Source organism: Glycine max, chromosome 6, assembly GCF_000004515.6.
Source record: "Glycine max cultivar Williams 82 chromosome 6, Glycine_max_v4.0, whole genome shotgun sequence".
NCBI lineage: Eukaryota > Viridiplantae > Streptophyta > Magnoliopsida > Fabales > Fabaceae > Glycine > Glycine max.
The window spans coordinates 28,447,147-28,460,464 of NC_038242.2; the positions used below are offsets into that span (position 1 = coordinate 28,447,147).

The 13,318-nt window shown below is 34.7% G+C and overlaps 1 protein-coding gene across 1 annotated transcript; it reads right to left on the minus strand.

Annotated features, from left to right (window-relative positions):
• Positions 1-5,605: 5,605 nt before the first annotated feature.
• Positions 5,606-12,402, minus strand: LOC100808293 (protein BUNDLE SHEATH DEFECTIVE 2, chloroplastic). Its single transcript, XM_003527136.5, has 5 exons — positions 12,202-12,402; positions 11,922-12,025; positions 11,715-11,778; positions 11,069-11,165; positions 5,606-5,930 (listed from the first exon to the last, which is right to left on the minus strand). Exons 1-5 carry the CDS (start codon positions 12,257-12,259, stop codon positions 5,852-5,854), a joined length of 402 nt encoding a protein of 133 aa, XP_003527184.1. The 5' UTR covers positions 12,260-12,402; the 3' UTR covers positions 5,606-5,851.
• Between the last annotated feature and the right edge of the window lie 916 nt (positions 12,403-13,318).

Below are 13,318 nucleotides of genomic sequence, written 5' to 3' on the forward strand. Positions count from 1 at the left end.
CTATAATAATAAATATTTATGCCTCTAATGATATTGAGGGGAGGAGAAGACTATGGGAGGAGTTAAAAAAGAAAAAAGAAAGTAGTAATATTGATTGGTGGTGCTTGATATGCGATTTTAATTGTGTGAGGAGGGCATGTGAAAGAACGGGTGTTGGAGGGGAAGATGGAAATGTGAGTGAGAGAGAGGAGTTTAACAATTTCATAAGAGAAATAGAATTGGAAGAAGTACTTTGTGTGCGTAGGAAGTTTACTTGGTACCAACCAAATGGAAGAGCAAGAAGCAAACTTGATAAAATGTTGGCATCAAGAGAGTGGTACAACTTGTGGTCGGGATGCACACAATATATTCTTGATAGGAATGTCTCAGATCATTGACCAATTCTCATCAAGAATAGTATTATGGACTGGGGACCTAAACCCTTCAAGGTTCTTAATTGTTGCTTCATGGATAGCAATTTCTCAAAAAAATTTGAAGAAGCTTGGAAAAATATTAGATGTCTAGGATGGGGAGCTTACATTCTCAAAGAGAAGCTAAAAAAAATTGAAAATATGTTTAAAGGAGTGGAATTTGATGCATTTTGGAAATTTGGAAAAAAATAAAAGAAAAGAAACTCTTGTCCTAAAAGAATTTAATATGATTAAATTGAAAGAAGAAAATGAAGATCTTGAAGAGGAAGAAGCTAGGAAAAAGAGAGAACTACAAGGGGACTTTTGGAGTGTGGTAGCATGTAATGAGTCCCTCATCAAACAAAAGTCTAGAGTGAAGTGGATATTGGAGGGTGACCATAACTCCAAATTTTTTTCACTCATTTGTCAATTAGAAGAGAAAGAAGAATGGCTTAAAGGGCTTAAATATAGAGGGGGAGTGGGTTGAAGATCCCTGTAGATTGAAGGTGGAAGTTGAGAATTTTTTCCAACTTAGATTTAAAGTAGAGAAGGATAGATCAAAATTGGATGGGGTGAAATTAAATAGAATATCTAGAGAGGATTACCAAATGTTACTTGTAGAGTTTGAAGAAAAGGAGGTTAAAGAGGAAATATGGGAGTGTGGTGATTCAAAGAGCCTAGGCCCAGATGAATATACTTTCAAGTTCATCAAGAATTTCTGGTAGCTTCTTAAAGATAATATTATGAGATTTGTCCACGAATATCACTTGCATGGGGTGCTTCCAAAAGGGTGCAATTCCTCCTTCATTGCTCTTATCCCTAAGATACTTGACCCCTCAAATTTGGGAGAATTTAGGCCAATATCTTTGGTGGGTCATTGGTACAAAATCTTGGCAAAATTCTCTCAAACCGAATCAAGAAGGTGTTGGATAAAGTAATTGATTAAAGACAAAGCACATTCTTTGGTGGTCGACACATGGTACATAGTGCTTTAATAGCAAATGAGGTGGTAGAAGAGGCAAAAAGGTTAAAGAAAATGTGTTTGATTTTCAAAGTAGACCACGAAAAGGCCTATGATTCAGTGAGCTTGGAGTTCTTGATATACATGCTACATAAATTGGGGTTTGATGATTAATGGATAATATGGATCAAAGGATGTTTGGTGAGTTGCAAAGTTTTGGTCTTGGTAAACGGAAGCCCAACAAAGAGTTCTTGGTGGCTAAAGGATTAAGACAAGGAAACCCTCTAGCTCCTTTCTTATTTAATGTGATTGCGAAGGGCTTAAGTGGGATGATGAGAGAAGCGATTAAAAGGGGACTTTTTAAAAGTTTCTTTGTAGGTAACAAGAAAGTGGAGGTCAATCTTCTACAATATGCAAATGATACCATCTTTTTAGGTAAGTCAACATTGTAAAATGTCATAACTATTAAAAGCATCCTTCGGTGCTTTGAATTAGCTTATGGCCTCAAGGTAAATATTTTTAAAAGCAAATTTGACACTATAGGAGTTGATGTCGATGAGATGGAGAGGTATGCACATTTCCTTAATTGCAAAATTTTACATTTTCCTTTTACATATTTATGTATTCCCATAGGAGCAAATCCTAGGTTAGTTGATACTTGGAAACCTATTGTTCATAAATTTGAGAAAAAATTGTCAAGGTGGAAATACAAAATAATGTCTTTTGTGGGGAGGTTAAGTCTTATTAATTCGGTCTTGACTTCTTTGCCTCTTCTTTTTTTTCAAAGTGCCAAATTGTGTGGGGGAAAACTTGTTAGTATACAAAGGAAAATTTTGTGGGATAGTGAGGAGAGAAAAAATAAAATTTGTTGGAAGAGTTGGGATAAAATTTGTCAGCCAAAAAAACATGGTGGTCATGGTGGAAACACAAAATAATGTCTTTTGTGGGGAGGGTAAGTCTTATTAATTTGGTCTTGCCTGCTTTGTCTCTTTCTTTTTTTCAAAGTGCCAAATTGTGTGGGGGGAAAACTTGTTAGTATACAAATTATCATCAATTTGTGTATTGTTTGTGGGAGGCAACATCTTCAAAGTGGTTTGGTATTTCGATTGAGTGAAAATTGGGGAGGGGAGATAAAATCTTGTTTTGGAGTGACCCTTGGATGAGTGACGTGAGTTTAGCTCATAAATATCCTAGACTTTTTCTAAACTCTTGCCAAAGAGAGGAATACCTAAGAAATGTTGGTGAGTGGTGTGGGGATGAGTGGAAGTGAAACTTGGTGTAGAGGAGGGAGTGGTTTGAATGAGAGAAGGTAGATGCTGAAAGATTTCAAAGAGAGTTGAGGGATATACATTTACAAAAAGCCATTTGGACTCACGGAGGTGGCTACATGATCAATCCGGTGCATATACGATCAAGTCGACATATTCATTTATGAGTGATCTTGATAATTTGGATTCACATGATACGATTTTTTGAAGATATTTGGTCGTTAAAGATTCTACCTAAAATTAAATGCTTTGTGTGGAGGCTCTTTAGGGATCGATTGCCAAGTGGTGATAACCTTACAAAAGAAATATCTTTAATAATGGTGAAATATGGTTGTGCCCATTCTGCAAGGAGGAAGAAGAATCATTGTTTCACACTATATTTTGGTGCAAACCTACACTAGAAATATGGCTTACCTGCTACACGTGTTTATTAAAAAGAAGAAAAATGTTGGTGAAAAGTAGAATTGCGTTAGGGTAGGTGTCGTGTGGTCTCTATGGAAGGCAAGAAACAACATTGTCTTCAGGGGAGGTCTCTTCGATAAGGAGAAGATCATGCAAGAAGTTGTCTTTCATATGTGGACATGGTTGAAGAATTTAGACTCATCGTTTGGTTATTCTTATGACCAATGTTATGTATGTCCTGGTGAGTGTATAAGAAATAGATTGAATTGGAAGGAAGAGGTGACGTGAAATGTATGCAGGGTTATAAATAAGGGTCGATGTATTTGGTAGAATGGTACCCTTATACCAAATACATGGTACAGAGGTTGTATTATTGGGTGAGTACAGAGGGAGGAATTGAGACTGCTACAGGTAGTTTTGCTACCATTGATTAATAGCTATTAGTATTCCACTATTAGATACTAATAGTATTTAACCTCTAGAAAAGTTGGTTGTAATTAAAACATGGTACTACTAGTACCGTTTTCTAATAATATAATTTGTTGGCCGTTTTTTTTAAAAATAAAAAACAATATAAATAGCCCCTTCCTATTCTATGCTCTTCACCCTTGTGTTTTTATATTTTTTTTCATTTATTTATTCTTTTCATCCCTTTCCTCGGTAAAAGCAGCCATGTGGTATCAACTTGAACATTTTTTTACTTTGCTATTTGCAAAGGTTAATAGGATTTAGGGCAACTTACTTATTACTGAGTTTTATTTTTCACATATATCGTTTAAAATTTATTGTGTATCTTTTATTAAAGGGTCTCGTTAATTGGTACTCCTTTAAACATTTACTATGAAAATCATTTAAGAGCATAAAAAAATCATAAACAACATAATTTTATATATTTTATTAAAAAAATTCCTTTTAGTTCTTTAACCAATGCTTCAAGACATTGGTTAGCAATAGCATTTGTCTTTATTAAAATAAGTAGTTTTATATTCTAATTAATTCAATTCTTTTGACAAGTCTTTAAACAAAGACCCTTTTCTTAAATCATGACTTATTGTTTTAAATAATTGTGAACATCGAAGAGAATTTGTTAAGAATATTTTAAGCGTGTAATTGAAATTCTCTTATTTTTCTTTCAAGTGGGGTAGGTATGTTCAATTTTTTAGTAATGGTTTTCCCTCTACTGTGGTTGACGATAATGATTTGGTTATTTTAATGAACGGAGTGACCTTGCTCTCTATGTTTTTTTGTTGAATTGATATCTTAGTGCGTGTTTAGAATAGGTTAATTTATGTAGATCAACTATTACAAAAATGTTTTAGATTGGGTTAATTAGACCTACATTAATCATTGAGAATACAAGAAAAAGATCTTTACTTAGACCAAAAAAAATTGATACATTTGTTTATAAGGACTAATATAACAATATCTTAAAATCTTATGCAGGTGAAGCATTTTTTAATTATATTACTAATGCATCTTCTTGTATAAGAGCCATTCAAGCATATAAGCATAGATAATGTAGGTTTACTATTTTGCTTAGTTCAACTTTTTTATTACAAAAATGAAAGTTACAAAAAAATTATATATATACATTTTCTAGCCCATTCTTTGTTATTATCTTAAATTTAATATAAAAAATTATAAAATTATATAAGTTTTACTTATTTGTTGATTCCCCATTCATAATTTTATAATTTTTAATAAATTTTAATTAATAATAAAAATATTTTAAAAATTATGTTAAAACATAAATTGTTAACATTTCTTATATTCTAAATCACTATCAATGTATTTGGATCAACATCATGACAATGTGAATCTACATCCTTAAGCGTGTTTTATAGTTTCAACATTTAGGTGAATTTAGTGTTGAATGTGATTGGAAAACACAAATCCAAATACATTATTAGTAAAAAAGACTTATATTTAACAAATCAATTCTCCTAAATACTTGAATTGTATAACACAAAATTATTTCTATATTTGTAAATACTTGAATTGTATGAGACAATAATTTCTATATTTTTTAACATGAGAAATGCTAACAATTCAGAAATGAGATCCACTTTTGATGATTTTTGATAAATTTTAATTAATCATAGAAACAATGTTGAAAAAAATCAGTGTCACTAGGATTCATCTTTCAACATTTATCTTGTGTTCAATAAACCAATAAAAATGTTAACTACAAACTAAAAAGTTAGTTACAAATTGTTACAAATATTTGGTAAAACTAGTTGTTAAAACAAATTACTAGCATAAAATGAGAAAAAGATATTAAAAAAAAACTATGATAATTGGTAAGATAGTAAGGATAATTTATTTAAAATAAAAAATAAAAACCCTTACAAGCTCAGATGTTACATAAAATAGTGCTTTGAAAAATGTTACAAACTACTCAAATAAATTATTTTACCAAATAAGTCTAAGTTGGTCAAATAAATTTTTTAATTTTTATTTAAAAACTAATTTAAAAGCAATGCCAAAGGCATAGGTACATTTTTTTTTTCATTTTAGACTAATATATACACTGCAAAATTTCTCAAGTATAAATTTAGGGTTTACACTTTTCCCCTGGCCGATAGTTTTAACCAGATTTCTCCTATCATTGCTTAATTTATTCAAAATACAATCCCCTGGACCACGTCAAAATCATGGAACAATAACGAATGAAAGAAAATCTTACATTTACTGAAAAAACTGGATTAATTACTCAAAACAAAAGAACAACAGAGGAACATGCATGTTGCTACGTAGTCCCACACACTCCTTTTCTCTTTCTTTAGCTGTAACGATTAACAATTCTCAAAATATCCAATCTGGGCAATTTTCTAATCATCAAATGTGCTCATGAATCCACCAATAAAGCCAGCTCCATTACAACTTCCACACAATATGTCCCTCTTTCCCCTGCAAGAAACATACATATGTATGTTGCATAGGATAGGAATTAGATTGTAGCCAAACCAAATAGAGACTTGAAAAGCCCCCTAAGATTTTTCAAGTTCAAAGGAATGATGGAGTCCAATCACACAACTACTAGAAGTAAATCATGCTAGAAATGCTTGCAACTACTTGAATCGTATGACACAATAATTTCTATATTTTGTAACATGAGATAGCAACACTTTCTGTGACTCTCATTCTAACTCTCTTTACGACTGTCTAAGCAAGTTATGCAGTTCAACCTATGAACTACAAAGAAGCAGGTGAAGACCGCTGAATCCTCATCACCAACTTTTCCACATCCAGAATTAAGGCGGTTTAAAGAAACAAACTAAAACATGTCATGAAAATAACTGGGTGTGGTAACTGCATAAACTATAGAAAGAAAAACAAACTAAAATGCAAAGGTCAAAGCAGAAAATAATTAGAAGTTGCTTTTGGTCTTAACAAAAATCATATTTGTTTCATGGGAATGGGATGTGCTTTTAAAAACAAATTTCATTTTTCTGCTTTTAGAACCTAAAATTGAGAGCATAATTAGGTTTTTTAGTTCTGTTTGATGACTTTCAGTTCTAAAAACATTAATGAAAAAGCACAGAGAACATCTGAGAATAATGAATGGCATTCCTGTAATTATTGGCAAATGAAAAACAAGAATAATTGGGAAAACTGTTTGGGTTCTAAGGAAAGCAAAAGACCTTTGATGACCTTCATGCCTTCTATGTCTAGATACAATGGACTTCAATTCCCTTTCATTTCACAAATGTAGCATGACCTTTGATGAGAAGGATCCACACTTGCAACCAGAGGACGAAGCACAATTGACTTGGTTCTCTGTTGGAGATGGAGTTATAGTTTAGATGAAAACTTTGAGTCCCGGTTAGTCCATATGATGTTTCAGGAAAGGTGTCGCAACAATCGTCATGTTGGGATCCAAGGTAAGAATTATGGGAGGCAAGGCATAGGAGAAGAGATAGGGGAGTTTCACCAATTATCCCTGCATAGTATTGGAGGTTTTACCACCCGAAAATCTCTTAAATTGTGGGGAAAAATTAAGAATAAAAAGGTGATTGTGCTAATTGACTGTGGAGCCACTCATAACTTCATATCGCTGATGTTAGTTGAGGAGCTAAGATTGGAGGTAACCCCTACATGCCCATATTCTATAGAAGTAGGAGATGGACACAAGGTTAGGTGTCAAGGAGTGTGTAGATCCTTGCCTATTGAATTGCAAGATTTACAATTCACATAGAATTGTTACTTGTTTGAATTGGGTGGTGTGGATTTGGTGTTAGGAATGGAATGGCTGGCTGGATTGGGGGCCATTTGAGAAATTGACATCAATAGTGCCAGTGCAGAATAGGAAAGTCCTATTGAGAGCTGAACCAGAGTTGATCAAAGCTGTCATTAGCATGCAAATGATCAAAGGGACCATGCTGGAGTCTGGCCATGGGTTTATGGTGGAATTAAAAAGGGTGGAAGGAGAAGAGGGTCAGGAAGCAGTTCCTGACCTGGTGGTACAGCTGCTGACACAGTTTGAACAAGTTTTTCAGGAACCTCAAGGACTACCACCACATCGGGAAAGAGATCATGCTATAACTATCCAAGAGGGAACCAAGAGCCCCAACTTAAGGCCCTACAAATACCCACATTATCAGAAGGATGAAATTGAAAAGATGGTAAGAGATATGTTAACTGCTGAAATTATTAGAACTAGTAATAGTCCACATGCTAGTCCAGTTATTTTAGTAAAGAAAAAAGATGGGAGTTGGAGATTCTGTGTCGACTATAGGACACTTAACAAAATTGTTGTGCCAGATAAGTTCAATATCCCAATTATAGAGGAAATTCAAATGAAGGAAGAGGATATCCAGAAAACAGCTCTTTCAGAATTCATAGGGGTCATTATGAATTCTTTGTCATGCCTTTTAGGTTGACTAATGCATCATCCACCTTTCAGGCACTTATAAATGAGATGTTTTGACCCTTGTTAAGGCAATTTGCATTAGTATTTTTTGTTGATATACTTGTATATAGTAGTAGCCTTGAGGACCACCACAAGCATTTGAAGGCAATCTTACAAGTTCTGCAGCAACATGAATTAAAGGTGAACAAGAAAAAATGCAATTTTGGTCAGAATTCTTTGGAATATTTGGGGCATATCATTTCAGGAAAAGGTGAGGAAGCTGACCCTAGTAAATTGGCAGCAATGGCTGAGTGGCCTAGACCTAAGAATCCTAAAGGATTAAGATGATTTCTGGGGTTAACAAGGTATTACAGGAGATTTGTGAAGGATTATGGAAAAATTTCACAGCCCTTGAATGCACTGCTCAAGAAGGATGCATTCCATTGGAGGGAAGAAGTTACTCATGCCTTTGAAGAGCTTAAGGCAGCAATGAGGAAGCTTCCTATTTTGGCACTACCAGATTTTTCTAAAAGTTTTATCTTGGAAATTGATGCATCAGGAACTGGACTAGGGGCAGTTTTATTGCAGGAAGAGAAACCTTTAGCTTTTTGGAGCAAGGCTCTATCAGACAGGGCTCAGCTCAAGTCAGTATATGAGAGGGAATTGATGACAATGGTGTTAGCAGTGAAGAAATGGAGGCATTATCTGCTAGGTAAGAAATTTTTAATTAGAACTGATCAAAGGAGTTTGAAGTTCCTAAATGAGCAGAGGCTTATGAGGGAAGAACAGTCCAAGTGGGCTATTAAACTGATTGGTTATGATTTTGATATTCAGTACAGACCAAGCAAGGAGAATATAGTGGTTGATGCACTATCCAGACAGTTTTCATTTTCAACAATTTCGTTGGTGCAAGAGGAGGAATGGGCTGATTGGGAGGAAGAAATACAAGTTGATCCTCAATTATATGGAATTTATCAAGGGATCCTAACTAAAACAGAAGAGAAGCCTGGATATACCATTCATGGAGGTAAACTATACATCAAGTATAGACTAGTTTTGTCAAGAAATTCCACTAGAATCCATCTACTTTTGAAAGAATTGCATGATTCCCCTTTGGGAGGACATTCAAGGTTTTTTAGAACCTTCAAGAGGGTGGCTAATGAGGTGTTTTGGCAAGGAATGAAGAAAACTATAAGGGACTATGTTGCTGCATGTGAAATCTGTCAGAGAAATAAGACCAATTAGCTCCTGCAAGGTTGTTGCATCCCCTACCTATTCCAACTATGGTATGGACTGATATCTCAATGGATTTCATTGGAGGTTTACCAAAGGCTCCAGGGAAAGACATTATCTTAGTGGTAGTGGATAGGCTGACTAAGTATGCTCATTTTTTTGCATTAAGTCATCCTTATCCAGCTAAGGAAATAGCTGAGTTATTCATTAAGGAAGTGGTGAGACTGCATGGGTTCCCTGCCTCAATAGTATTTGGCAGAGACAAAATTTTTATGTGCCTCTTTTGGAAGGAGTTGTTCAAGAAAGCAGGCACTCAATTGAAGATGAGTACTGCCTATCATCCTCAAACAGATGGGTAGACGGAAGTAGCTAATCGATGCTTAGAAGCGTATTTGAGGTGTTTAACTGGAACCAAACCAAAACAGTGGCCTAACCACTTGGCCTGGGCTGAATTCTGGTTCAATACAAATTTCAATATCTCTGCCAAGATGTCTCCTTTTAAAGCTTTGTATGGACAGGAACTTCCAGTGTTAGTTAAATGAGCTAAATTCCTTCCAAATTGGAAGAGGTAAATCAATTGAGTAAGGACAGGGATGAATTATTACAGGAACTGAGGAACAATCTGCTCAAGGCTCAAGATTAGATGAGAAGATCTGCAAACAAGCATAGAAGGGAGCTAATACTGCAGGCAGGAGAATGGGTCTTTCTGAAACTACAACCTTATAGAATGAAGTCTCTAGCAAGAAAGCCAAATGAGAAGCTGAGTCCACGATTTTATGGACCCTACAAGGTGATACAAAGAATTGGGGAGGTCGCTTATAAACTGGAACTTCCAGAGGGAGCCAAGATACATTCGGTGTTTCATATATCCCTGCTCAAGAAAGCAGTGAAGCCCACTTGTTCCCCTCAACCATTACCAACAGACCTGAATGAAAATTGGGAACTACAAGTCCAACCAGAGAAGGTCATGCAGAGCAGAATTTCAAAAGATGGTAGAGAGAAGGTTCTTATCAAATGGCAAGATTTACCCCACCATGAAGATAGCTGGGAACTTGCTGATGAAGTACAAACTGTTTTTCCTCAATTTGACCTTGAGGACAAGGTCCATCTTGAAGGGGAGGGTATTGATAGAGGGGGAAATAGATGGGGAAAGGTGTATGTTAGAAAATACCCTAGGAAGAGTTAGGGAGCTGTCAGTTGTAGGACAGTTCAGATAACTATTTGTTAGTTATAACCAATTGTAGTTAGATAAGAGGCTATAAATAGCTTTGGGAGGGGTTGAACAGAAATTTGGAGAGAATAGGAGGGTGATGAGACCTCCAATCCATCAAAGTGTGTAATCCTTGAGTTGTAGCATTCTAATTCGAATAAAACGATTTCCCCTATTCTGGTCCAATTCTATCAAATGGCTGCAAGGATGTACCTTTACCATTAATGTACATACAGATATATCGTGCATGCAAAGATATAGGTAATGATCATGTGCTTGTGTAATTTTTTTGAGAAGGTGTGCTTGTGTAATTTTTTTGAGAAGGTGTGCTTGTGTAATTGAAACAATCTTGACTAGTACATTTTTCATATGTTGTTTCTGTCTTTTATTCGAACTCTTTCTAAAATCTAATTATGACAATTGGAATCTAGCATCATTAACACCAAATTCTGGTGAACAAATTAGCTAGTACCCAGCCATTATGCATCTCAATTGGTTTTTACCTTGAAAAATTACTGTTATTTGCTCACTGACAGGGAGGAAAACAATTTTGAAGTGTGTGGACCATGGGCATGATAATGATACGGATGATCTTACATACTTCATGTATTCTTTTAAACCCAAAGAGTATATTTAGATTTCAGTCCGGAGCTATATTCCTATATGTTCTTTAACAGAAAGCATGGTGTGGTAGCAACACTATATTGAGAAGTTGATATGCCGTACAACACATAAAACAGCACAGTCACATACCTGCATAGCCAACATAATCCACCAGCTTTAAATTGTCCGTTGAAGTGATCTACAGAATTAACTCCAGTACCTTTGCATTGAGTGCATAATATTGCACCTTGCAGTTGAGAAGAAAGATAGCTAAGTGAGTCGAATGCTGAGATTTCAAATGGAAGGAGAAAACCTTAATAGTCCATCCTCAAGAGTTATTGGTATTACAAATACACACCCCAATTAGAGACCTATCATCGGCAGTATCTAACTGACAATGCACCAATGCAAATCTAGGCTATCCACTTCACTTCACTTATCTAATGGAGAATAAGACACAAATACTAATAGATGAGTAACTAACAAATGTACCAAGTTTTCACTGGATGAAGCATCATTTTGTCACTATATCATAAGGTGATATCAGTACAAAATCTACTTAAGCAGTAAGTTATCAGGTGAATAGAATTTTAAGACATTGCCTTCACTACCTAGTGGCATGACAATTTTAAAGGAAAAAGGTCTAAAACTTCTCAATAAGACAAAGAAGCATTAATCAATAAGCAGTTGCTGCATGTCATGTCATAAAGGTATCAAAATTAAACCCACGTATAAAGAAAGAACAAGAAAAAGACCATGAAACGAATGTACTTAAAGTCTACATTTTTACACTTACCATTTCCCTCACAATCAGAACAAACAATACTCTTTGTTTTGGTGCTTGGATTATCATCCGCAGCCTGCATTAAATCAACATCAGAGAGGGTTTCAACTTTCAATTCAACATACACGAGTTTTTCACCACACTTTTGAGTCTTGACAAAACAACTTGATACCAAGAAGAAGCATGTTATTTCAAATGGGACACCAAAATCAGCCTCACCTTAACCTTCAAAGATTGAAAGTTTCGAGCTTTAGAATCGTGACATGCTTCGTTTATCCTAATAAAAGCCGAAACAACTGAATTACCGGTAACTGTAAGTGCCCCTATAAAAGAAAAATCACATCGAGTTAAGTGCTGCAAAATCGAACGTTGCCCCGATGCTGATGCATTTGGCACAGTTTTTTACGCTTGTAATTTTGCTCTTTCCTTTTCTTCATTAATAAAAAAAAAAAAAAAAGTGCTGCAAAATCAAAGAGGTGTGAACAAAAAAGTTAGCTACCTGGTGTGGACGAGGATTTGAAGGAACAAATAGGAGCAAAACTCAGAGGGTGTGCCATTCAGAACCTCTTTTCAAATACTGAGTAAACACTTTCTATAACTTGCTGGTATTGGTAACAACGAACGAACACGAATTGAATAGGATAAGGAAAGGACCTTTGTATCTGTGAGCGGAGTTTACTCCTTGTTACTTAAATGCCCTTGGACATGTTCCTCTCGGCTCCAAACCCCTGAAATTGGAAAACGACAAGTTACTTTCCAAAACTTGTGGGCATTAGCGTAAAACTGCTCTTGACCTCTGCTTTTTGCCTTTCCCACATAGACTAGGAAAATGATTTCGTAAATCAAGTAAGAACTTGTTTTTTTTAGTTGAGTTCATATTATTTATCCTTTTTTACGGCGAAAGAAAAGAAAAGTAAAAAGTGAAAAATAAGAATGCGAGAATGTTTGGTAGAGGAGAAATGAGAGGAGAGAAATAAAATGGTGAAAATATGTTTCGTTGAAAATTTGAAAATATATTTTAAAAAATAACTTAATTTTGAAAACAAAAAATATATATCTTGTTTTCACTATTTTTGAAAAAATAATAGAAATGAACTATATGAAAGCATGCTCACTTCAATTGTAAATTGTCTTCTTTTTTTTTCGTTTTACATCGCAGTTTCTAAAAAAAAAAATGTTTTAATTTCTCTTGTGACCTACTCTTTTGTCATCACTTTTTTTTATCTTGGTTGATCACAAAGCTAGATGTTATGGGAATTTTAGAATTATTTTTTCTTTCTTTTCGTTTCACATCACAGTCTCTATTTTTTATTTTTTTTTTAATTTCTCTCGGGACCTACTCTTGTGTCACCACTTTTTTCTTTATCTTGGTTGGTCACTAGATGTTAGGGAATTTTTGAATGATGGACATGTTTATGAATTATTGTGAAAACTTTAAGGAATGTCGGAAATTTGAGAGAAAAAAGTTAGCACATAGGAAGCAATTATAATGTTGTTAATCATAATGTGTCATAACTTGCGTAATTGAGCTGTGGAACGATTTCAACACTTATTAGAAACTATAGGCAAATAATTTAAAATTGTTCGAATAAAATTTTGCAAGTTAGGCATGACAA

Bases quoted from the DNA above. Each gene is read 5' to 3' on its own strand.
- LOC100808293 (XM_003527136.5), bottom strand. From the start codon at position 12,259: ATGGCACACCCTCTGAGTTTTGCTCCTATTTGTTCCTTCAAATCCTCG. The intron at 11,779-11,921 runs GTGAGGCTGATT...GATTTAATGCAG, and splicing joins TTCAATCTTTGAAGGTTAAG to GCTGCGGATGATAATCCAAG. The intron at 5,931-11,068 runs GTATGTGACTGT...TGTTTCTTGCAG, and splicing joins GGATTATGTTGGCTATGCAG to GGGAAAGAGGGACATATTGT.